At 37.7% G+C, this 26,740-nt stretch overlaps 4 protein-coding genes across 5 annotated transcripts; 1 reads left to right on the forward strand and 3 right to left on the reverse strand.

The window, feature by feature from the left end:
- Window positions 1–174: 174 nt before the first annotated feature.
- Window positions 175–4,296, reverse strand: LOC113034119 (3-oxoacyl-[acyl-carrier-protein] reductase FabG). Its single transcript, XM_026188463.2, has 8 exons — window positions 4,152–4,296; window positions 3,742–3,912; window positions 2,575–2,753; window positions 1,655–1,748; window positions 1,476–1,545; window positions 1,344–1,380; window positions 587–650; window positions 175–429 (listed from the first exon to the last, which is right to left on the reverse strand). The coding sequence occupies exons 1-8, from the start codon at window positions 4,173–4,175 to the stop codon at window positions 271–273; spliced, it is 798 nt and encodes a 265-aa protein (XP_026044248.2). The 5' UTR covers window positions 4,176–4,296; the 3' UTR covers window positions 175–270.
- A 636-nt stretch (window positions 4,297–4,932) lies between these two features.
- Window positions 4,933–7,235, reverse strand: ppil3 (peptidylprolyl isomerase (cyclophilin)-like 3). 2 transcript variants are annotated; one of them, XM_026188464.2, is made up of 6 exons: window positions 6,968–7,235; window positions 6,672–6,746; window positions 5,816–5,909; window positions 5,654–5,721; window positions 5,449–5,567; window positions 4,933–5,333 (listed from the first exon to the last, which is right to left on the reverse strand). In XM_026188464.2, exons 1-6 carry the CDS (start codon window positions 6,968–6,970, stop codon window positions 5,207–5,209), a joined length of 486 nt encoding a protein of 161 aa, XP_026044249.1. In that variant the 5' UTR covers window positions 6,971–7,235; the 3' UTR covers window positions 4,933–5,206. The 2 variants fall into 2 exon arrangements, with proteins under 2 accessions (XP_026044249.1, XP_026044250.1); XM_026188465.2 differs by lacking the exons at window positions 6,672–6,746; window positions 6,968–7,235 and adding an exon at window positions 6,058–6,300.
- A 401-nt stretch (window positions 7,236–7,636) lies between these two features.
- lrrc8ab (leucine rich repeat containing 8 VRAC subunit Ab) lies at window positions 7,637–19,240 on the reverse strand. Its single transcript, XM_026188458.2, has 4 exons — window positions 19,105–19,240; window positions 18,434–18,552; window positions 11,874–13,983; window positions 7,637–11,691 (listed from the first exon to the last, which is right to left on the reverse strand). Exons 3-4 carry the CDS (start codon window positions 13,974–13,976, stop codon window positions 11,416–11,418), a joined length of 2,379 nt encoding a protein of 792 aa, XP_026044243.1. The 5' UTR covers window positions 13,977–13,983; window positions 18,434–18,552; window positions 19,105–19,240; the 3' UTR covers window positions 7,637–11,415.
- hscb (HscB mitochondrial iron-sulfur cluster cochaperone) lies at window positions 19,234–26,224 on the forward strand. The gene is made up of 6 exons (XM_026188462.2): window positions 19,234–19,733; window positions 19,829–19,925; window positions 24,156–24,245; window positions 24,395–24,539; window positions 25,782–25,829; window positions 25,982–26,224. The coding sequence occupies exons 1-6, from the start codon at window positions 19,366–19,368 to the stop codon at window positions 26,074–26,076; spliced, it is 843 nt and encodes a 280-aa protein (XP_026044247.2). The 5' UTR covers window positions 19,234–19,365; the 3' UTR covers window positions 26,077–26,224.
- Window positions 26,225–26,740: the final 516 nt, after the last annotated feature.

Raw genomic sequence — 26,740 nt, forward strand, 5'->3', positions numbered from 1 at the left:
CATTTCACACCTGGAAATTTGATGTCGTGCCAGCCACTACTACCATTGTACAGATGAAGGTAAATGGTGTCTGTGATGTCTTTTTTCTCTAGCAGCTTTCATCATCATTTAAATTTTAATGCCATTAGGGGCAATGATACTGCAGTCTTACGCAATTCAAAAACACAGACAGACTCCAGGTTTAAAAGTGTTATATTAGCAGAGTGCTGTATGGGTGTTGATAAGACCAGTTAAGACCATGTTTGTACAGGATGCTGTACATACACGGTCTTATCTCGGGCACATGGCATGACGGCCGCCATCAATTGGCAGGTTGACTCCAGTAATGAAGCTGGCAGCATCAGATGCCAGGAAAGCAATGCTGTGGGCCACTTCTTCCACCTCGCCTGGTCGACCGAGGGCATGGGTCTGCTTACACTTATCAAGAAACTGGTGGTAAAAACATAAAACAATAAGAAAATAATGCTACACTTTTGGTTCTGTTGCTAAAAAAAGTTAAAGAAATAGATCCTCACATTTGAGATGACTTGAGTTGCATGACTGAGATTCTATACATATTTATTCAGCTGAATACAGTAAATATTACCTGGGTATACTGTTCGTCATTTAGTCCCGCTCTCTTGTGGACATCGGTGATGATCACACCAGGACTGAACAAATAAAATCAGAAATGAATTTTTTCTCCCCATCAGAGTTTTGGACAGTCAAACAGCACAGAATTGAAAGCAGTTTTCACACATGGACTCTTGAAAAAGTTTGGAGAACCAGTTCAGGAGTTTGAAGTTGCCCCTTCTTTGTAGCACACAGCAGCAGGTAAATGGACTGATACTTATACAACACCTTTCTATTCAGTTGAGCACTCAAAGCACTTTCTACTGCAAGTTCCATCCACCCAATCGCACACAAAATCACACAGTGCTTTCTAAGCACTTTGTAACAGTGGCGCGCACACTCGCACTCCGATGGATGCATCAGGGGTGCCTAAGAACACTTCGGCACGAGGCTGGATGAGTCAGAGATTGATCCACTGACCGTTCCAATTGGGAAATGACTTGCTGTGCCACCTGAGCCACAGCCGCCCACGGGAGTTGCTTGAGATGTCAAATTCTTTGTTTGGTTTAAACCAGGGTGCTGCATCGTTAGAGCAGGCAGGAGGCATATGATGCCCACTTTGCTTGTGCTATTTTCACTATTTTCACTTTTATCAGCACTATCCGCTGAAAATCTGAAAATGTGAAGGGCCGCACTGCACGTTTGAAAAACTTCTTATTAAAAGAAGAATGAGAAATGAATGTGATCATAAATCTGAACCTGTGCAACGATAAGATGTTTATTGCACTTACCAGACAGAGTTCACTCTAACCTGCTTTGATGCCAGCTCTGAAATTTAAAAAAGTAGTTATATGATGGGCCATTCTTATATGCCAATGCAAACTTTTATATTGCTGTCCACATGAAGGTAATAAAGAGCTCACCAAGTGCTATGCAACGTGTAAACTGATCAATAGCAGCCTTGGACATGCAATAGGCCAACACACCAGGGAACTACAGAGAGAAAAATTACACGTCTTTGAAGATGCTTTATAACACATAAGTTCATAAAGATATATGGATGGTGCTGTTTAAATATTGCGTCTACATGCAGAGTACCCACTGATCTCTGTCCGTTCACACTGGATACATTGACGATGGAGCCTTTGGTCTTGATCAGGTGCGGTACACAAAGTTGGGTCAGGTGGTATATAGATCTGTAATATATGAACTAAAATTACTTTTAAAAGTCTTTGAACATTAAATATGCAGTTATGACTCCGTATAATAACCAGTGCTTGGTCAGTTAACATCCTGACATCTGTGATTGGCTTCACCATTGTAGTAAAAGCAGTATCTCACCAAGGCCTACATTAATCAGGCTACATCCAGTCTAGACAGCTGATGAATGGTTCTACTGAGATAATGTTCCTGTCGATAATGGCAGTGTTAAATCTGTATTTGCACAGAATTCACTTTCTGCTTGTGAATTCCAACCTGTTTTTACAGCACAATAGAATTAATGTAGGACTAAATGGATCCTACATTAGAAGGATTGGCCATCCTAAGTATGTAAAAAAATCGACTTCAAAAGGATACCGTGTTCTTATCAATTGTTTAACATTTTATATTTTAACAGCCTCACATTTTCATACATGCAGCTTCATTGTGTCCATGGTGTGGAAAAATGGTTAAACATGCTTAATTCTACTTTTCAAGCACGCATGCACACGTTAAAGAGAAAGCACTGCTAAACTGCTCACAAAATAATAAAATATTAACTGTTAAACGTCACGTACAGTTTAGAATATTTAAATAAAATAAATATCATATTCAGTTGTATTCAAATGCAGCATCTTAAGAAATACCCTCACAGGTTGACAAGTATCATTATTATAAAGATATTCTTAATATATGAAGAGTGCCATGTAATAAATGATTTCTCTTTCCCAGTTTTATATTTAACCTCTTCTTTAATCAACAACTATATGGCTTTGTGAAACTGACACCAATACATCTCCTACATAAAGCCAGGTCTCCTACCTCACATTAACGTTCATGACCTTGTCATACTGAGCCAGGTCTGTTGTCTCGATGCTGCCCATTGCCAGTATGCCAGCACTGTTGACCAGCACATCCAGCCGGCCGAAGTGAGCGATAGTTTTCTCCACCGTGCTTTTTACAATCTCCTCATCAGTCAGGTCTCCAGGAACGAGTAGAGGCTGCATGCACACACAACCTTTCATTAAGAACTGGTTTTTAAATTAGTTATAAAGTTGACAAAAATGTATGCCTTCAACACTAAAGTAACAGTAAATACAGAACAAACTGTTTTGTTAATGGCACAAATAATGGTCAAGTAATAACAATAGTGGCACCAGCCTTAAAAACTGCTTCTTTACACTCACCAGTCACTTTGTTAGTTACAATGCAAATATCTAATTAGTCAGTCTCTGAGTATTTAGAGTATTACTAAATGCAACACATTAAACCTTGAAATAGATGGACTACCACAGCAGAAGACCACACAGGGTACCACAGCAGGTGCCATTCCTGCTGCTTTGGATGGTAGGCTCAGAATTTGGCGTAAACAACATGAAAGCACAGATCCATCCTGCATAGCATCAAAGGTTCAGGCTGCTGCTGAAGGTGTAATAGTGTTTTCTTGACACACTTTGAACATGAAAATGACTTTGCACTTTGTTCAAATGCCCTCCAAAATGACCAGAGTCCAACAGATGAGCTCTGGCATTGTGGTGAAATGGGAGATTTGTAAAATAGACATGCAGGAGACAAACCTGCAGCAGCTGTCTGACACTATCAAGTCAATATGGACCAAAATCTCCAAAATGTTTCCTGTATGTTCTTGCATCTATGCCGTGAAGATTTAAGGCAGTTGTGAAGGCAAAAAAGCTACTAGTAAGGTGTACCTTACAAAGTATACAGTAAGTAGGTATATGCATCTCTATGCTTGTTTTTGTAATTCTGATGTAGTTACAAACACTAAAATTGTTTAATAACTTAGTTCTGCTCATTAAATTGACCTGCTGTTGGTCATTAAATTGACCACCAGGAGGTCACAGGAGGTTGTACCAACCGCTAGAAAATGTATAAAAGTATAATATTTTTATTACAGCATCCAACTTGTGTTTATTCAACTACATTATGGAAGTGTGTGCATATATATATGAAGCATACTACGTTATGTACCTCGTCGGCTCCACAGTCTGTGCATTCTTTGGCTATTTTGTTGAGGTTTTCCACATCGCGGCCGTTCAGAGCCAGCAGAGCTCCGAGTTTAGCGAACAGGACGCTCGTACCGGCTCCAATTCCCGAGCTGGCGCCTGTTATCAGGGCCACTTTCCCCTTCAGAGATGACACCTACAATGCACAGCAAAAACACTTCCAAGTCTTTCTCCAAGGTATCTTAACTTGCAGAAATAAGCCCGGATTTCGTTCATTTTTGTTGCCCTTATTAGCCAGGTCCCTCTTGGAAGTTAAATGTAACTCTCAATGAGTTTTCGCCTGGATAAAATAAATGAATAATAATAAATACATGACCAAACTCATAAATGAGCAACCATGAAGGACTGTAAACCCACGCAAGGCAATAAACTTACTTTAAACGCATCACCTGTAGCCATGATTTCTACCAGGGTCCGCGTGACAGTTGTCCACTACTGATGACGCAATGTGACGCAATAAGTCATTTGTAGTTCAAACTAGTTCTTAGGACTACAAGATGTTAAGCGGACTCTCACGGAAAAGATGCTGCATGTAAAACATATTGTGAAAACATGCTAAAATCAAAAATGTTTTTATTATAAAAGTTTTTTTGTTTTTTTTTTTAAACACGCAACATTGGCAATTTATTACATTCCCCTTTAGAGTACTTGAATAAATGGAAAGGAACCTGTTAAGGACAAAAATAATTTCAAAACTGATTTAAAGCACAGACAGTGTAAAATACGGATACATCTTCGTCTGAAAGGTGAAACGAACTTCAACCTGTATATCTTTTTAACGACCAGCAGGAGGCGACTCGTAAAGTTCCAAAAAGACTTGCGTTTACAAAGAAGTCTATGGGGAAACAATCCTCAGCTCCTTTGTTATGTAACCTCAGCAAACACTTTCCTGATAACTTTGGGTTCAACTGCTAGTTTCAGGTTAACTAAGTAAATCATAATCAGTTTGTAAAATATAGTAATTTTTACAACCAGAAACTAAGAAATTTCCACGCTATTTTCACTGGTTAACAACATATCATTCATGTGTCAGTAAGAAGTGTGTGGCCTCCTCTGGTCTCCTGTTTAGATCCACCTCCATCTTGTGACAGTCAGCTTCAAAAAACAACTTTGAAACACTTCAGAATGAGACTTCACTAACCAATGGGTGACATCATGGTGGTTACATCCATATTTTATTTTTTGTTTACAAAGTTTATTGTCTAAAGGAAACAAGACATCCCCCTGATTTATATATACTTTTTACATGAAGTTGCAAAATGAGGAACTACACCGTATAAAAGTTAAGACAATTTAACACTTTGTAGCTTTGAAGTCAGCACTCTGCCCACTGTCTGGGCATGTGAGTGGACTCTCCAGTTCTACCATTTGAAAAGTATTTCGACTTTAGCAAGGCAACAAGCATTGTATCATATGAAAGTGAAAATCTGCTATCCAGCAAAAGGATTAGCATGAATGGTGACATCCTTTATCCGAGTTTCAGTCAGTGGCCGGAACGTCTTTTCATTCACAGGCAGCTTCTCCAGCTCATCCAGTGTTTCCAAGCCGTCTATGATCCTAAATTTTAGAGGGTAAGCAGTCAGCAAATGTTTCAATTTTACCTGAGGTAACAAAGCCAGTAGGTGGTCACACAATCATAAACCTGTTTTGTTGGCTTGCATAAGATGCTTACTTTCCAAACACTGTGTACTTCATGTCCAGGTGAGGCTGTTTGGCATAAGTGAAGAAAAACTGGGAGCCATTCGTGTTGGGACCATTGTTTGCCATGGAGACCACTCCTCTTACATTATGCTGAAATCAGAAGAACGAAAAACATTCCCACAGAATGACACTTGGGTAAAACCAGCTTAAACCAACTAGCTATAGGATTTACTCACTTTTAAGTGTTCACTGAACTCATCCTCAAATTTACGCCCCCACATGCTTGTTCCTCCTTTACCTGTACCTGGAGGTTTTAATAAGAAAACAAAGATGCAATGAACAGGAAGTTCATTTTATATATTTTTTTGCCACTTCAAAAACAACAATAACATCTGTACCTGTAGGATCTCCAGTCTGAACCATGAAGCCCTTTATATTTCGGTGGAAGACGCAACCATTGTAGAAGCCGCTGGCACACAAAGCAAGAAAGTTCTGCAAAAAAACACCAGCAAAATTAAATGCAAATTCTTGTATTTGTCATGTTTTTAAATTACACTTACAAATGTTATTATTACATTAAAAAAAAAAATGCAATCTTAAACACCTTCATCGCCCTTAAGAATTGACTATCTTTATTTACCTGACAGAATACGATCATTTCTGAGTCTAGATTGTAAAGAACTTTATCTGCCAGAGGTGACCACATCACCCCTCTTCCATCTTCATTACAGACAGTATATCTTAGAACTGAGTTTTTAAATTGAGTTTTTAATGCTCTTTGTAGTCTTGTGCCATGCTGGAAAGTAATTCCGACACATCAGGTGCACACAAATCTGAATAAAGTCTGAAATCGGGTCAGTAACCTCTTAGAAATGTCCTATATCAGTCCAATCATTCATTTGATTTGATTTATCAATAATCATCATCATCATTTACACCTGCATTCAATTCAGAACTGGCACGCCTTTGGACTGTGGGAGGAATCCGATAGACCCATGCACACACACAGGACCAACATGCAAACTTCATACAGAAAGCCCCCAAATTGCATTTTAGCGTACTTTCGTACTACAACAACACAAGATCCAAGTGGGTTAGGATAAACGCCATCCCACCTACGACCCTGAATTAGTGGAAGAAAATAAATCGAGTGCTGGATCGTCTTACTTTTTCACGTAAAGGTCCATAAAATGTAAGAGTTTTAAAATAAAAGGCTTGATTGCTAGGGAGAGTTAGGGTGAGAAATACATTTACCTCACATGCCCTCGGTGTGCGCTCACAGAACAATTCAATTTTAATGTCTCCTAGATCTGTGTGAAGTGTAACAGCCTGCAAAATAGACAAGAACATCAAAAACATCACGAAGACAAGGAAATTCTCCCGAACTTCAACTTCCACTACTTGACTAGCTTAGCCTGCTATCGCAAAGAACTACATTATTACACAATGCTTTAAGTGACTCGTAGCCTGTTTAGAACCGTTATAACGTAATATTAGGAAACAACCTCAATTTGACAAATAGCGACTGTAAATGCGACAATGAAACTCACCATTTCAAATGTTGCGTCTGTGATTAAGTGTGTCGAAGAAACATGTCCGTGTGGGGATGGGTATCCAGCGGTGAATGGTTCCGCAAGGAATTTTCACAAACAAAACGAGAGGCGCAGACAATTGAAAAATTAAAGAAAAAAAAAAGAGTCACTGGCACTAACAGTGAGGGGAGGGACATTTTGCTGACATGGTTTGGCCGTGGTTGTCCAGTTTCTGGAAATGGCCCTTGTAAAAAATTGTTAATGAGTGATCTCTTTTATCCTATGATGAAGGATTTTTGTAAAGGTGGGAGTGGTATCTTCCTGCATGACAATAGCTTTGCCCATGAGGGCATAATGGCTCAGTCACACTAGAGTACAAATAGGATAGCCTAGTCATTGTGACAAGGAAATTTCAATTTGTAGGTTTGGTCATGCCACTATCTCCAACCTCTGTTTGAACATGTGTGACTGTAGCATGATATGGGTCTTTGCAGCCAGTTGAACACCTACAGTATGAGAGATGTTATACTGGTATATATCAACCAGTGCCAGGGGTTCCATAGTGTGGTGGTTTACACATTTGCACACTGGTCAGTATCTGTATCTGCACACTTGCACATCAAGCTAAACCTTTATGTAATTGTTTAACCCTTCTTGTGCAAAAAGCCCAACACACACCAAGACAAATGTGGCTTACTTCATTTTTTTATTTTACTGGAGTCAGTGGTGTACAAGAAATGAAGAGAAACATGTTCAAACACACTCAACGTCAGTACTGATGCATTGATGATGTTCCTTTGGCAAAAAACAAAACAAAACTGCACAAAACCAAGTGTGTCAAGATAACACGTCTGAGAGAAACAGAGAAAGATGCAAAATTATTTTGTACCCAAATTAAACATTTTAAGAGGAAAAAAGACAAATTAAAAATAGAAAACAGAAACCAAAGGGTAAAGAAGTCCCATTAATCAGACAAACTACTTGGGCTTTATCTATTGCTCACAATAAAGACAATTCAGACATGAGATGTTTGACAAAAACACAAGAAAGGTCAAATAAAGTGGTTTCTCCTTGAAAATACAGATACACTTAGTTTCAATTCAGCAGTTAATATTAAATACACAAAACTAAAAAATAATGTATAGAAATTTGATATAAAAATGTTATCACAACCGTTTAAATTATTAAAAGAAATAATAATAAAAAAATAATACCGTAATAATAATAATAATAATAATAGGCAATCAACTAAAAAAAAAAGTGAGTACTGGCTGCTTTCCTGAGAAATTTAGTTCTACAATAATCCTAACAGATATCAAAATTAAAATAATAAAATTAGTCTAATAATAAAAATGAAAAAAGAAAGATTAACAGTGACTAAGACAAAAACATGTTTATTTAATGTTACTACACTATGCACTGACCACTTATTTACAGTACTGATTGCAACAAATCACTCAGAGGTGATGACATGATGTCTCTTTTAAATGGAATAGTCGATTGTCTTACTAAATAGGTGTATTGCTAATGTGTTTGTGGGTGTCATTCAAAATGCTCCACTAAAGACCAAAATTCATCTCTTTTTTTCCTTTTTAATATTTCTATGTAAAAGCGTAAACTTAAATTTAATCTCGTGGCTGGCAGTCATTCAGGTAAACCTTCCCACACTGGAAAATGCCCAAAACAGGTTTTTCTATGTGCATACAATAACTTGTACACTATTGTTTGCAACACCTAAAAGTAAGTTCTGAGAGAAGTGCTATAGTGCAAAAGCATCCTTTAAGCACAACGATCTCTAATCTACTTAATGTGAAAATCTCACCATGTCTTTAGTAAAACCAATGTGACAAAATGAATACAAATGCACATTAGAAATCTACGGTATATCGTTACTAACAATACAGCTTAAATAAATGTAATACTGCACAACATAGCATAGTCAAACATGTCACGGTTATAGATGCGCATAGCTGAAATGTTTTCTATTATGTATATTGCTTCAGTCAATCTTTATTAGAACAGGAATTGTATTTTTCTTGGGGTAAATACGAGAATTCCTGTTGTGTGTTGTGCTGCATCAGAACTGTGGATCAATAACAAATTCCAAATTTTTAGCTTTGTCTTGGTCACTGTGTCAAAACAAAAATACAGAACAGTCACTCTCAATTGAGCAAAAACAAGTAAACCTTTACCTAAAAAATCTCTCTTTCTTAATTAAAAACTAGTGAAGGTTAAATATGCTTTTAACTGTGAGAAATAAAGTTCATATTTTGAGAAAAAGAATGCACTGGTTACTTCCAATTAAGTCTGATTATTGATTTAAAAAACAAAACAAAAAAACATATCTTTTCTTTTTCTTACATCTGGTACTAAAACAAAGACGGGTATAAAAACAAACAAATAAAACCCTTCCCCAAAACCCAGAACGTCAATGACAAAGTAGCTTATCTGACACCCGATCCATCACAACTCAGAGGTTATTGCCCATAAAACAACAAATGACCTTGATCTTGAGCATAATTTAGATGATGATTCATTGGGTTATTGTGTGTGCAAGCTTGATTATATTGTGACTAATACTGTCTTTTGAATGAACAATGCACCATGGATGCCTGGCATAAGCTCAATGGTCTTTTGGACAGATGAGCTTTTAAAAAAAAAAAAAAAAAAAAAAAATCAAATCAAATAAATAAATAATAATAAAACATTAATAATAAACTACACTTTGTGCATCTTCAGTAACCAAAATCTAAACTCAACAGCTAGGTACAGCCTTGTAGAAGTTTTACCGGACAGCTTAAATTAAGGAAACTATAACAACAAAAGCTCCATCACTATCTGGGGCTTATTATTATGGTGCACTTTGAAAAACTAACAATTTTCATCTGACCAGACAACAGAAATATAACAATCAATGCATGACAACGAGAGGAGAAAATAAGGCAACTAATCTGATCAACTTGTAAGATTTACTTCATTTTCTTTTCATTTAATTGGAATGCAGGTTGATTCTGTAGCAGTAAAATTTCAAATTTCTTTACTACTAGCTTTTTAATATCAGCAGAAAACAGTAAAAGAGACTTTTATCCTCACCTCAGTGAGTAATATGTAACATTTCCAACATTTAACATTTAGGATGTGTGTTTTCTCACACATAGGTGAGCAGCTTCTTCACTGAACATTGCACACTAATGCAGTCCAGTAATAATAAAGTAACAGAATTTGAGTATAGTAACAAACTAAAATGAACATGAGGCTAGGTGCTTAAAAAATACATTTAAAGACATGATGACATGTCTGGTCTTTCTTATTTGTAGCTATTGAGCTATCATTGCTTATCACCAGTGATTCTTTTTACATCTGTTACAAAAAAACGAAGCCCCAATCTCATTTAAGCCTCTACGTTTGACAGACATATTACAAATACTTTCAGGCTCCATTTGAATTTCACCACTGTCATTCTGTATAAACTTAATCTGAATTCCTGTGAGGCAGACACGACTCATCTCATTCAAAATCTTTAAGCATTCCCCCGCATTTTATTTTGTTATGTGCAAGTTATTGCAAACATATCATATACTTTTTTTGCGAAAATGTTATTTTCCATTAAAGATATACTAGCAGTAAGGTTAGGGTATTCTGATAAGCTTCACTAATGCCATTTTAATGCTAGTGCAATAAGTGATATGCAGCAGAATAATTGCTTTTCCTTTAGCACTAGGTCAAACACACATCTTTCCATAGAAAGAGGGAACCGAACCCTACATTCTGCCAAATTGTCCATTCTAGTATCAAAAGATGATCAGCCAACCAACCAACAAAAAGCCCTTTAGCGCTACAATACTAACAGTGTCCTCAATGGCCTTCTTCTTCCCACTTTGTAAACCACCTTTAGGTACAAGGCTCTCAGTATAATCATATTCCACTCATCTATAGTTATTACTGTTTTGTTAAGTCATACTATCATATCACTCTTAATAGTGTCTTTGTAACTCAAAACAAGTGATTATCGTCTATATACAGAAATAAAGATGTCTTGGAAGTAATTTTGCCATCTCATTGTGCCTTCAAACCGGAACACCTGACAAAATATTTTAATGTATTAAACCTTATTTTTTTAGTATTGATCAGTGGCATACACTGTCTTCTATACCATAATCGAGAGGCATAAAAATGTAAACACAAGATTCAAACTATATTATTGCTAAAAAAAAAAGCATCATTACTGAATTATAATGTAAAGGCCTGAGAAGTTTTTTGTGAAGGAATTAATAAATCAAATAGACTAAGAAGACAGCCAGAAACTGCCAGGATTTTGGTTCTACCTGGCACTGGTTCTTGATGCCCAAACTTAGAAACGGCACAATGCAGCAGGAATACTGCCTGTTATGGCAAGCCTCTGGGACCAACTTGTAGGTCCAGAGCCAGTAGATCAGTATCTGTACTTGCAGAAGCAAACCTGTTTTTTAAACTTGTTCTTTGTCCGCTTTCCACAACTGCTCCTTGACCTCTGTGGGCAGTGTGTTGAACAAGTCCTCTTCCACCACAAGACCAGTTCTCTTCAGCTGTCGGCACTCTCCAAGTTCCACCGGCAGACACTCTAGGCGATTTCCTCTAAGCTCTAGTTGTGTCAATGCAGTCAACTCTCCAAATCGTGATGGTAGAGACTGCAGGCAATTGTTTCCCAAGTTCAAAGTGCGAAGCTTCTTGCACTGGAACAGTTCATTAGGCAGGTTCTCAATCTGTATTTTAAAGAACAAGGAATTTTGCATTGGGAAAAAAAAGGAAAGAAATTATGACTTGTAAGTTCATTTATTGTTTTATCAGCAAATAAACAATACAAATAAAGCATTATGGATAAACTCCAATCTATAATTAGGATAATATTAAAATGGTTGGAAACTATGCTTATTACATCACTTACCCTATTGGCTGTCACTGCCAGGTATTGAAGATTTTGGAGGAAGCCAATATCTGTTGGGATATAGGTTAGGTTGTTATGGCTCAAATCCAAGATGCGCAGCTTGCGGCAATAGAACAGCTGACTGGGGATCTTCTCAATCTTGTTTCTGTTCAGGTACAGCTTCTCCAGGTTGTTCAGGGTGCCAATCTGAATAGGAATGTAGGCAATCTGGTTGTACCAGAGCTTAAGGCAGACCAACCGATGAAGATGCTGGAAGCTGATGATCTCCTCAATGGTTTTCAGGTTGTTATCCTTCAGGTCAATCTCTTGCAAGTTGTGTAAACTGAAGATTGAGTGTGGTATGCGTTCAAGATCACAGCGAATAAGCTCTAGTTCTGTCAGATTTACCATCTTTTTTAGACTATTGAGCACCATGAGCTTGGTTCCTTCATTATTGATGGACAACTTCTGGAGGTGCATGCCCACATCAGTGACCACTTGAGGTAGCTTGGTGAGATTGCTCTTCAGCCGAAGCACTTTGAGTCTCTTGAGCTCACGGAGCCCATCAATGACGATGTAAGGGTTGTTCTCAGCACTGAGATTCCCTGTCAGATGAAGCTCACTGAGATTCTTCAAACTGTAGATCCATAAGGGGATTTCTTTGATGTCGGTGAACTTGATATGCAGAGACTTTAAATTTTCACGCAAAAAAGCCAAAGCTGGAGCTTCTATTTTGGCTGGGGTGTGATAAAGCCACATCTCTCGCAGGTTAACCAGCTGAGCAATGATTGGGGGAATGGTCACATCTGGGATTAGCTCCAGTTTAAGAACCTCCAACTCCATCAGATCGAACACTGTATCTGGAATGCCACTAAGCATGAAAAGGTGCAACTCCAACTTCTCCTGAGAATTCTTAGTTATCCTCTGCCTGAGTTTGTCCAGTGTCCACTCGTTGTTGAGGTTGAGTTGCCTCAGCTTATTTTCGCTTACTTCTGAGAGGAACACGGCAAAGCGTTTTGAGTACAGAGGATCATACTGATCGATCATGTGCAACATGAATGCAAAGTCATTCTTCACATCAGGTATGTCACTGTAGCTGCTCTCTTCCCGGATTGACTCAAAGGAGTACTTCTTTAGGGAGCGCCGAAGCATCCAGCAAAGCGTGTACATGCAGATCAAACCATACACCACCACTAAACTAATGTAGAAACATGCTAAGATTTTAAAAAGTGTAGCGAGTGGGTGAGCACAACGGTACACGCTGTAACCAGTCAGGCTCTCTATATTTACAGAACAGTCAACACTAAATTGAATATCATGCACATAATACCCTGTGTAGCAGATTATCAAAATAAACTTGATGACTTTGATAATAGTCTGGCGTATGTACAGTCTGTACACAATGTCTCCTTCTTCCACGTGTATGCGGAACTTCTTCACTTTTTCAAACAGAGCTTTTGCCTGTTCACCCTCCTTCTTGTCCAAAACTCCTGTTTCCGTTCTATCTACAATGCCCTGCTCAAAGCGTGATTTTGTCCTTTGAAGCATAGGAACACTTGCTTCAACATCCTCACTTATTACAGATTCTTTGTGGTCCATCGAGCCATTCATTTTCATTGGTTTTGGGTCACTTTCTTCAACCACTGTCTCTGATAGTGCCCTTGTTGTCCATGGAGAATCGAAGCATTTTAGCAAGATAGATACAAAGTGTTCTAGTTTGGAGCTAGTCCGTGGAAACTTGAACCAAAAGTTGCTGCAAGCTAGAAAAATAAGGGTGTGGAGTAATACTAGGTAGGGGAAATACTTGGCAAACCAGTGCAATGTATTTTCATAGCAGACAGCGTCAACATAATTGTACTGGTGGCGGTCCAAATCATACTGGATCCCTTTGGGCACTGATGATGTGATGCTTGAATTGAAGTTCCTCTTGCAGGTTTCATTGACCACCCATTTGCAGGGCAAGCAGATCATCTTGTCCTGGGTGACCTGCAGTGTTCCCCCAAAAACAGAAATCATGAGCATGACAATGGAGATATAGTCGGTGAAGACATCCCACCAAGGTTTCAGGATGCGGTATGCTGGCTGTGTGTCCACAAAGTACCGCAGCTCGGTGATGGGGATCATGGTTTATCTGTGGGAACATAGAAAATGTAGACAGTGATGTATTGAATTAAAGACCCCTGTCAAACATCAGAACAATACAGAAATGTCTGTTTACAAATTAAACGCTCCTTCCCTGTAATGCTTAAGCAACCTTTGCCTAAACGACGACACAAAACCTAGCAGAGAAATCAATGCTATAATTCTAACTAACAAGGGCACACATCAGAACACTGACCATGGTTAATTTGAAGGCTGTCAGGAGTAATGAATAGCGATTGTGACAAAGACTTTGGTGTTTAACTTTACTTAACTTTATGTTATTGATTTTCCTATTGTTAAGTAGGCTCAATTAATCTTGCTTTGAAAGGACTTTCATACCACACAAGTCATTTCAAATGTTAGGGTTAAATGTCAATCAATAAAATATAAAGTAAATTTATCTGTGTTTTAAATTACTCCTACAAGATTAAGGTGAAGTGTTAATGGGCTGCCTATGTTAAGAAAAAAAAAACCCATACAGGCAAAGAAACAGCTGCCTTCAATATGTATGCAGGGTGTAAACGTGATAAATGACTAAGTTAGGTAGGCAGTAATTTCACACTTGTTAATCGTTAGAGGTTGTATTATTACTGTTCATCAGCAGTAATAACACATAAATTCCACTTCTCTATTCTGATGCTGATAATAACACAAAATCTGAATACCAAAACTAAAACAGGCACAACAACAGCCACCTCAAGGCACTTTACATTGTAAGATAAAGACCCTACAATAATACAGTGATGAGACAACATGAGATTCATCCATCTGTTTAACATGGGGTTTTCGGCCTATACAAGTAATGGAGCCAATTAATGAGGCAGGGTTTTCAATGCATATTAAAAGATTTTGGCACTCAAGTTCAGAAACATTTGAATCTGAGTGTTCAAATTGAGTAGAAAAGCACTATATAAGTACCAGTTCATTTATCATTCAAATGTGTAGACAACCTCAAAAAGTGAATTTTGAACAGTTACCCACAGATTTAAATTGTTCTTATGGTGGGGTGGCCATGAATACATTCACTGAACAAAGCACATACACATGTTAATGTAATAACCATTGCTAAATAATTAAACAGAAACTCGACTTTCATTACTCATTCATTTACATCACAACTGTGGTGATATAGCAGATAGTGGAGTTGCTCATAATCCAGTAGAGCTGGGCAATATAAGATTTTTTTCAAATCACGATATGTTTTTTTCATTTCAGGCGATAACGATATATATCACGATATAAGCCAAATAACTATATTTGTAAGATTTAAATGTGCCGTTGCTCACAAGTAAAATGTGAAATAATCAGCAGCTTGTTTTGATTTAAATATTTATTTCCCATAATAAGTTCAACAGGGTAGATGTACTTAAGGAACATGAGACTTTCAGATAAATAAAGGCAAATATTGCAAACTACACAAAAGGCAGCCACTAAAGCGTTTCAAAATAGAACAAACAAAACAGACTACTAAATTGTCAATTCCACTTAGAAACAAAATATTAATTCTAAAAATAAATCCTAGTTTGTTTTACAGAAGATCAGACAAAATTGACTAACTTTTGTCAATATCAAATAAACTGAGAACTAAAAGGAAATTCTCAATCTCTCCTTGTTGTATAGCTTCGCTTTTCAAACAGTTTTAACAGTTACTTTAGTCTGACAAAAGCCGAATGACGAATTAGCGCTTCCAGTCAGAGATTGAGCATGCACCGGTTTATTGTATTTCCAGACTTGCTTTTGGCACAATTTACAGTGCGCGCTACTCTGTTTTTTGTCAGATTTGAAATAGCCGAAATACCTCCACACTACGGAACTTCTATGGCACTTCCGTTCGACAATCTCTCCAGCATTGGAACCATCATCTGTTTTCTCTTCGGTAACCTTCGGTCACGCTCTCGGTTGATTTTTCTGTAGTTGGCACACTCGGGCGGCACGGTGGCTGGCTGCTTCCCAAACCAATACACATGTGCGGCTTGGCACTTGTGCTGTACGTAACAAGTGACGTGAAGCTGCGGCTGTGATTGGTTTGGCTCTGCGCTACTTAATTTGAATTGGCTGTTCTTTTTAAGAGGACAAGAGAGATGAGGCCTATCGCAATAGTAAACTATTGTTTAGTAAACTAACCTTTTCTATCGAGAAAAGGTTATTTCGCAATACATATCGTTATCGTTCTATAGCCCAGCTCTATAATCCAGCATGTGAGACAATTTCACACTGGATGGAAGATACACGCAGACAGCCTTACTAAGCTGCTGAGGACACAGTCATCAAAATTAAAAATGAATTCATTTTGTTACATATTTACTCACTGAAGAAAGGAATTCCTTACACTGCTCATTATATAACTTTTGCATTATTAACAAGGTGGTATGACATAATGTACGCTGTCACATTACCATGAGTTAACAACATAAACCTTATGCTACAGTCCCACAAAATGACACAAACCCATACTCTATCAAGGGCACACTCAAGATGTTTCTTTTAGCATGTAGGTATTAACACAAAGGTGACAGTAAAGATAATTAAACCAGCCCAAGGAGGATCCAAAGAGAAAAATGCTGTAGCCAAAGCAATGCTACTTTGGAGGCTATAGCGTTATAAACCCGACTGCTAATTACTAGTAACTTGTGAGCATATGAAAATGCCAAAACAGGTAATCCAACACTTTTTTTATTAAACCCTTTGAATCATCGTTTAACATCGTTCTGATTTTGTCCCATCTTTGTCCCACACGCCATCAGACTGTTTAACTCCTCTCTGGAGGGGAGAGGGAGGGGAAACAGGAGGACAAAGGAGGGGGGAACAACTAAGCTGTAGTGCCTCTTCACCTCACTGTGCAATACCTTTTGTGCAATACTTTTGTAAATAGTCAACAGTGCAATAGACCTCAATACTTGAAATCTGCAATTCACTTGTATTTTTAATTTTTTATTCCTATTTATTCTATTTATCCCCTTCGTATATTTTATTTATATTGTCTCTGTATTATATATATATATATATATATATATATATATATATATATATATATATATGTATGTATGTATGTATGTGTGTGTGTGTGTGTGTGTATATATATATATAATATTCTGTAACTTCTGTCGGTGCTGTGCTTTTTTGGAAATCGAATTTCCCAGAGGAACCCACCCGAGGGATTAATAAAGTTCTATCTAATCTGATACAATTTGTCCTTCAGAAAGAAGAAACATGAATAGATTAGTCAAACTCCAATAAAAAGTAATATCTCCTCAAAAATTTTAGATCACACAAAGTGAAGTCAGCTGATTAACACAAAATCAATTCATCATCCAAATATAACTGACAAACTTATGAAACACAAGTAATGACATACCAGACATGATTACTCAGACATGTATGTCTGAGTAAATACATGTATGTATGTATGTATGTATGTATGTATGTATGTATGTATGTATGTATGTATGTATGTATGTATGTATGTATCTATGTATGTATTTGCAATTAGAACAAAAATGCATTGCAGGAAATTTTTGTCCCAATACTAGGATATATCACCTTCCTTATGATGAATGTTTAAGAAAAGTGAAGAACAGACACAAACATACAGAGACTCTTTCCTTTAGTAGGTAGGTAATGCATTATCTGGGGGATATTGCTGGACCAGCCAAAGTCATGCACTGCCTTAAAAAATCCAAAATAAAAAAAAGGCACATAATACATAGCTTATATAAAATGATAGGTTAACAATGTCCTATTAGGTATGAAAATGTGTTTTACTTACAGATTCTAATTGTAAAGCACAAGTCCTCCATACATAAACAGCCAAGAGCAATCCACAACTAATCTCCCTTTCCTCTGCTGTACATCAGAGCCAGATAAAGCCCTCTAAATTGCCACACCCAGCATGAAAGCTCGAGAAGTCACTCTTCTTAAGAAGATGTTCCGTTTTGGCTTGTTTAACCCAAACAACGTGACCGCCAGAGGAGCCACCTTGCTCCCCTGCTCTCTATTCTTAGTGGTTTCCGTTAATAATACCCAGAGTATTGTCTGTGGGGGCCTTGAGAAGTACCTCCCTCGACCTTCAGGAAGAGATCCTGTTTACCTTATAGAAGCTGCTGTCTCCAACAAGTGTCTCTCTGGAATACTCTACCGTCAGCTTTTGCAACCTCCCATAAACACACACACACACACACACACACACACACACACACACACACACACACACACACACGAATCAAGACCTGGCATTCATCACAGAGCTTGTACTTTGGTAGGAAACTGTAATGACAAACAGTCGAGACGCCTAGTCTGATTCTTGGCCAAATAAGCATATTTAGACTGGCCAATGTTCAGAGAATTTTTTTTTCGTCACACAGCTAGCAGCTGTTGTATTGCGACCGCCTGTATGGATGGATGATGAAGCAGCAAAAAGTACTCTTAGTCAATAAACTCACAAGTTTGGAGGTGTTATCTGTGCTCCAGTGCCTGATGATGTCCCTGGCGGACTAGCCACTCACTGAGTATCCAGAACTCTTCATGAAGCATTGCCTGTTTTATCAGAACGCAGTTGAATCTGAAAGAGGAAAAACAACAACAACCCACTTGGTATGAAAATGCAGTCTTCTAGACTTTCTGAAAAAGGCAATTAAAGTTACGCAAGCGTGCATTAAGTGATGTTTTAAGCTGATGCTTCTTAAACGAGTGATTATTTATTATAATAATAATAAAAATAAGCTAGTTTGAATTTGTTTTTGTCACCGCTCATAACCATAACATGGGATGCCTTTGTCATCTAGCTAGCTGAGCAAGCTACTCAACATAAAGTTAAACCCGGGTGCTTTTTTTCTTTACATGTGCCCTTAAATAACATGAAAGGCTGTTTTTAAGGGCGTGAACTAGAATCTGACAACAACCAGCTTATTTGTCAATACCGACCACGAATAAAGGCATTTTGTTGTTAAGACATGTTCGCAAACTAAGCTATACTGTTCAGCTAGTGAGCTAAGCTAGCTACATGCAGACCAGGGGTTCTTGTTATCGTTACATCCTCGGCAAAAGCCGCACCTAAAACGACACTAGTACACTACTTACAAACACTGAAAATTTTGTGAGGTGCTCAGCTTACTTCAATTGGTGTGCTGTGTCCAAAACTAAGGATACTTTATCAATAGTTCCTTACAAATTGCGTTTGCTGTTGCCAGCTAGCTGTTGGTTTTCCATCGAGAACTCGAAACCCACCGAGCGGCGGCAGTGTGGCAGCATTACAAAACGTAGAAGAAGAACGCTCTTCTTCCTTTGTTTTTCCGGGAAGAGATGTGTTTTGGCAGCGAACATTTCGTGTATTTATTGAGTGCACGACAGCGAGTAGTGCATTTTAATTCCAGAAATGTTGTCTGTCAACTCTTTGAGGATTGTTGGCTCATCCCGGGCTGTACTGCACTCAAGCTGGCTAACCACCAACCGAGTGCTTGTTTCTAAAGCTGTTACATGTACAGCTTACTGTATGTCTACCAGCCTCCACAGGAAGGGCACATGGCACAGCAACATGAACTTCAGAGCACTCAGAAAGGGGAGAGAGCTGTTTTACTTCACTAATCAATCCGCTTCACCCAGGAATTGCTGCACAAGTCAAATTAAATTGAACTGTTGGAATTGTAAGCATCTTCTTGACAAAAGACCTGCATTTTTCTGCGTGTCATGCAAAGCAGTGCAGCCCCCAGTAGAAGGGACATCCTACTTCAAGATCATGGATTGGTGAGTTTCTTGTTTACCTTAACATATGCCACCATCTTTAAAAGTTTTCCAAATGAATCCAGTCCATTCATTTTATCACGTGTTACCTTTTTCAGTGACTACACATTCACACTGGACACACAAAAGCTGCAGAAAACATACTTGCAGCTCCAGCGGTCTCTTCATCCAGACAACTTCAGCCAGAAATCTGTGGTAGGCAGGGGCAATGTAAGGGGGAAAGAGATCTGCTGAGTGAGATGGTCTGTGAGTCAGAGAACACTTTCCTTTCTATTAGTCGCCCTGTGACACAGGAAATTGGGTCTGACCCCTTCTCCCCATTTGTCCACTTGTGTGTGCATTTTTGTTTTGTCGTGATAATTCATTGTGACTTGGCCATGGGAGTAACTCTGGGCAAAGTAAGAAAGATGGGCTTGTTAAAAGACACTGACAAATGTAGGGCCTGGTTAGGGAACTTGGTCTGTTTTAAGCTACCAAGCAAGCTCAATTCATAGGAAGCAAGTTTAAGGAATTGTAGATGTGTAGACGAACAAGCATTTGTTTCTCAGGGAAAAGAAAAAAGGGGTATAAAATTGGGAAAAATGGACAAATCTAGTAATATAAACAGCTTTACATGTTGAATTGCATCAGTGTAGCTGAAGGGATTCTTGGCTGCTTATTTCAGCTATGAAAACCAGGAGGCAACTCCAGTAAGCCAACATGACTTTATGTTATTTATGCTGATAATTAAACTAGTGCTTTTCCTGCTGTGAAATGTAAAAGTGCCTACTAGGACCTGCGTTCCAAAACATTTTATATTATAACTGCAAAATCCAAAATGAGAAAAACAGAGGTATATTAAATATATTAAATATTTATACAGGTTAAGAAAGCAAAAGTTAACTTTGGTTTAGAAAGTTTTCATTCAATTACTCATCTTGCCTTATGAATGGACACTTTGTAACTCCTACCAGGATAAAAGGTTTCATCACAAGCTGCTAAATTGTGACTCAGGAGTCTATTTGGATAGATTAGGGAAAGTAAGTAGCTGAGATTGTTCCCCTGAAAATAATAGAGTGAAAATAGGGGGTAAGATGTTGTGACTATTAAGATGTTTTATATGCGGATTATTTTCTTTATTAGTCAAATAAATTTGGACGGTTTGGCTTAATAAGATCACTGAAACAATTACTTCATTGTCAAGACAGTCCTGATTGTGTTTGTGTATATTGACCCATTATGTAAACTCTAATTACACTAAGGAAGGTCCATGTCACCGTCTTTTTAATTTGGCCTCTGTACACCACCAAGGTAGATTTAAGATGTTTAAAACTGTAAAAATTACACTGAAATGCAAACTTTTAAATTTGATTCAATGGGTTTAATACAAAGTATTGTATTACCTGCTTTGGCATTTTCAGATCCTCCTAATTGGACAGTTGATTGACAATCACAGTCGTGGTGAGGCTGAGGTTGATTCCTTGTGTATTTTATGAAACTTTATGTAGATATAATATCTGACATTCATTCAAAGTTTTGAACTAATATCTAGTGGATTTTCACTGAAGTTCTTAATATGATGTCAGATTGCTGCGAGTAAATAGGGTCACCATAATACTGAAAAAAGAAAAGGAAAAATTAGGAAAGCACTGGCCAGCTGAATAACACCAAAAGCCTTGATGGACCATTATAAGGCAACTCTAGTAGATGGTTTACAACAAGACAACACCAACAAAACACTGGTTACACTCAAGAACAAGGAAGTCATAATAGGAAGAGAGATGGCTCATCATCTGCCAATCATGGTAGATGCAGTGTTATGGGAGGGACATAATATGCCCCACAAGTGTTTACTGATCAAGCGACCGCTACCAGAAGTAGCAGGATCTATTCTCAAGTGCAGTTTCTTCTCACGTTCACCCAAATACAGCAAATCAGACAGCACATAACAGATAAGCATACTGCAAACGCAACCCAAGAACTTCTCAAGGCAAAAGAATGGGATAATCTTCAATGGCCAAGTGAGTCACCTGATCTCAACATAGAAGAGCATGCTTTTCAGTAAATGAAGATAAAACGGAAAGGAGAGACATACAAACAAGCAGGAAGTGAGTAGTTAAGACTAGCAGAGGGTCTCAATGGGAGAAACGGCATTTGGTGATGTCCATGTTTTCTGGACTTCAGGCAGTCATCAGAAGAGAATTTTTGTCCACGTATTAAAAATCATTCTCATATTTAAAGTTATATCATCAGTTTTCCAAATTTTTTTGTGCCTTTGTTTAATCTAAAATCCACTGCAGTGGTGTACAGTAGCACGGCAGTATTTTTGTTTTGTTTGTTTTCCCCCCCCCCCCAGCTACAAATAGGATGATATTGTCTATTGCTCTGGAAGAGTTTTGACAAGTTGAAGAAAAATGACACAATTTTGCTGTGATGTCATCAGGGGTATTTCAGCTTGTGCTGAGAGATGGCAAATTTAGAGTTTGAAAGATAAAGATATGTACCAAGGGGAGAGGATATCTTGGAAAAACCTATCACTTGCATTATTTTGCATTATGTCACTCTGTGACATACTTTTTTTTTTTTTTTGTTCATCAAAAATTAATAAGGAGCAGTATGTAGGACTAAGGCTGGGATTCTGTTCCCTTTAGACGAGCACACAGAATGCAGCTAACTTTAAGGTTATATAATTATATAGCTTTGGTTGTTCATTTGTTTACATTTTTTGCTTTAAAATCCAATTAGCTTTCATTTAGTTTCTATATTTTTGTTTTCTAAATTTCAGAATATTTAGTTGTAATTAAGTAATTAAGTTGCATATATTCAAAGGATATTTAACAGGTAGCAAATTTCTGATGTAATTAAGTTATGTAAATATCCCAGACTCAGCAAATATACAAACCAGTGCCTTCTCATGCTTGATGTTTTGACAAACTCAGCCAAATTGAGTCTGACAATGACAAATGTACAGGTAAAATCGCATAGTGGCTGGGCAGAGAAGTTCCACAGGCAAAATAAATGGTAGGTTATGTAACTGCAGAAGGTAGAACACCCATATTAGTGTCATCGAGCACAGAGGGTGTCGTTTGCAACAATATGACTACCCCTCACCTTACTGTTTGTTTGTTTGTTTTTTATGGGGGGGGTTGCATCATATTTTTAGCTGAGCATACACCAGTGTGCAAACACTAATTTAATACTGAATGTTCTTTTCTTACAATAAATCCTGTACAATGGACATTTAAGAGTTCCATAACTTTGTGAGGTAAATACTAAACCACTAGAGATCTTTTTTCCATGAAATAGACAATAAAAGGAAAGAAGTTTAATTTAGGAAAGAAGTCTGATGTTTTCTTAATCTTTGCATTTGTAAATTGTCACTTCCTTTAGTTCAAAAAAGAATTTTGTGTCAGGTTTGAGGTTCCTGCCAAATCTTATTGAGCCCACAGCTCATTTACGGTGAGACTGTAAGGGTGATCACTTGCCTAACAATTTCACATAAGGAAATAAGGCTTGTCCCAGTGCATCAGTTTTAATGTGTTAGATGTTATTTTACAATGTGGTAAATAGTGTTAAAACTCCCCATTTTCCATTTCCCCCCTTGTAGATCATTAAGAAAAATGCATGGCAGTTTACGAGAATAAACATTATGAATGCAAGATGGAGAGGAGATGTATTGCTTTGGGTGTAATTTATTCTGTACACTCAGGTGGAAAAGCGAAAGGCAGAATGTTGTCATGATATGATATGAAAGCTAAACTCATATTCAGCAGAATGTGAGAGGGGAGAGGTAGCCTAAATTGTTTCTTTATACACAACCTGTCCAATATTGTACTGAATCTGTTTTATTTATCACCACCTCTGGCCATTTTTTTCTTAATTAGACATCTTCCACCCTCAGGGGTTTGCATCATATATAGAAAAGTCATTACTTATATGAGGCAGCCACCTACTGCATTGGTTGTTATTAGAGAAACAGCCTCACGCGATGGGCCCATGGGTCAGAGCTTCCGACTATTGATTTTCACCAGAGCCGACAGACCTGATAGCTGCAAAATGTTCTCAGATCTGCCAACCATTTCGGAGCTCTCACCCCCGCTCCCACCCAAACCTCACATCTTGTTTCCGCACATTTGTCATGTCAAACTCACACCTGCATCTCCTGAAGGGTCCCAAACTGCTTGACTGCAAGAGTTGATGCATGTCATACAGATAATTATCAGTATCATAAAGGTTTTTGACAATGCTATAGATTGCGATTGCAAAGTGTAAAATCACTCACATTTTCTGTGAATATTGTAAAGGTTCATTCTTTCAAATCCATAGCAATACAAATAAAAACAAAACATTATAATACAGCCTTGCTTTTCCTTTTTAATAAATGATTTTGGATTGAACTTGCTATGCTTAGAAATAATCCTAACACAACACATCCCTCTTTTGCAGAAAGAACAGGAGTATTCAGAAAGCCAGTCTGCTCTCGTTAACAAAGCATACGGCACTCTGCTTAAGCCTTTGAGTCGTGGTCTTTATATGGTGAGTTTCAAATCTCTGATTTAACTTGTAGCAAAATTCGTAATTACAAGGTCTGTCTGTGTGATCACGTTCGTCACCATTTGGCAGTCAAGACTGGTGTCTTACATCTAAAGGAGCAACCTTTGACAGATTCCCATCATATGTTTCAGCTGGAACTAGAGGGAATGAATATAGAAGAGGGCACAGACTCTGGAGCTGATTCAAATTTTCTAATGAAGCTGATGGAGATTAATGAGGCCCTCGATGAAGCACAGACTCCAGAAGAGGCCATTATGATTGGCCGAGATATAAAAGGTAAACAAGTTGTTATTTTAACTTTACTTAAGTAGATTTCTAGCAAGTCGTTTGCCTAATGTAGCAAAAGTGGATGTGTAATGTACATTTTTCTGCATGTCAGATGTATCTACTTCAGTCTAAATCGTCAGTTATTAAAGTGTGAGATGAGAATCACTTAATGGCTGAACTGCACACATGCTTGATTTTAAGGGTCAAGGTTGCAATCCCTTAGATTTCAGCTCTGGTCTATCTGGAAACACCTGTGGTTACCATAGTAACCTCAAGTGCAGTGTAGCACTACATCTAACACTCCTCAAGGAGCTACTCTTGTCAGAAATACAACAGAGAAGCAAGGGATTTACCCATTTTCACAGCAACCAAACAGACCAGCACTGGTGGAGTGCATATGTAGGCAGATTGAATCCAAGGTGAGAATGACATGAACAATGAAATATAGTAAATGAAAAGGTCATTAAACACTGAATACACAGTAATTACTCAGAATCATTAATGCAGAATGAATACTAAAAATGAACAGGATAAAAAAAAAAAATCTGGATTATGGAAGAATGTACTCGTGTCCCAGGAAATGCAGTGTGAGCAGCTTTGAATTTCTCATTGTGATTCAAAACTGCTCACGCTGAAGGTGTCACAAGAAAAACATTTTTAAATGTCAATTGTAGTGCAAAACGCTCAGCATAATGTATGTCTGTTTGCTACTGCAAGGGGCTTTATACATGGCAGACAGCAGTCTCCACACGCCGCTATCTATTAGTCCTTAAAGACAATGTCCCTATACAATTGTTTTGGATTTTTCAAACAGAGCCAGTTGCTGGTTGATGGAGCAGATACAATTGTGTGCCTTCAGATTCAATTCAGTATAGCTCACATCATGCGGCATGTGGCAGAACTTGCAGATTTTGATGAGTTTTTATTGAGCTTAAGGATGATTAAAATTTAACCTTGTCTCTGAAGAGGACAAATCATAGGATATTAGGAAATGTGCTTGTCCAATGGGAACAGTTTCACTGACTACAGTAGTTTTTAATTTGCCCCCAATTTTACATAACAAATGACCCATTACATTACAGAAACAGTCATAATTGCCTCCCAGTAAAGTCAGTACGTGACAGACTTGCCTATGTGTATAGAATCTGTACAGTTTCTAAGTAGATCTCTTCACTGTGAATAAACAGCACCACGTGTGGGGTATGTTGTAAACACGTGCAGATATAGAACTTGCCTTTTCCTTACCTGCAGGAAAACTGGCAGACTTGACAGCGCATATAGATGCTGCTCTTCGTAAAGGTAATAATATTCAGATGCTGCTTTGAAACAGTGTCTATTCCTCCCACTCATTCTTCTTTGTGTGTTTTGTAATCTAGTTGAAGCTTCCCTTTAAGTCACTGAGTGAGTCATTGATTAAACCTCCTTTTTCACCCTCTTTCTTTCTTTTTCAGGAGAGCTACAGGCCGCAAAAGCAATACTTGTCCAAATGAAATACTATGCAAACATTGAAGAGAAAGTAAAGGAAAAACTTTCAGAATTCCTGTAGTTTTCTCACTATTTAAACCACTTTATGAAACATTTTTGACACTTTAAAATGTTCTGTATAGAATTGCACAATCTATTGTACATTTATCTTGGGAGCATGTAATGGTATTTTTAAAGCTGAATAATAAAACTTTACTTGTAATGCATTATCTACAGTTGCATTAATGGTAATAATTGCTTTTTTTCCCAATGAAAAACTATAGATATATATCTGTAATTGGATGAGTACAATATCTCCCTTGAATTCCACTAATTTCACAAGGCTAATCGTATCAACTTGTACCTAATGTGTCATTAAATATGACAGAGATCTATAATTGGCTCTGATTAAAATGCTGCTCTGAGTGTTTATATGATTATCCTGCCTATCAGTTCAGCTTTTTGTCATGTGGGGCTCACACATAGATGAACGATCCCCACACAGTTCCTCGGAGTACCTTTAGGTGGAGACATAACACCTTAACAATCATAAAGAAAACCAATACTTGGTGTACAAGCCAGATATAAGACCAGAAGGAAGCCCTTAATTGAGGCGGACAACCTTATGAATTATTAATGGTTGTTTCATATGTCGCTTTAATGCTATGATAATCAGGATGACCCCCACTGAATGACGATTATTTGATAAATCTAAGATTCCTGCTCTGTCATTTATAGCTCATAAA

The sequence above is a fragment of the Astatotilapia calliptera genome, chromosome 12 (genome assembly GCF_964374335.1).
Source record: "Astatotilapia calliptera chromosome 12, fAstCal68.1, whole genome shotgun sequence".
Classification (NCBI taxonomy): Eukaryota; Metazoa; Chordata; class Actinopteri; order Cichliformes; family Cichlidae; genus Astatotilapia; species Astatotilapia calliptera.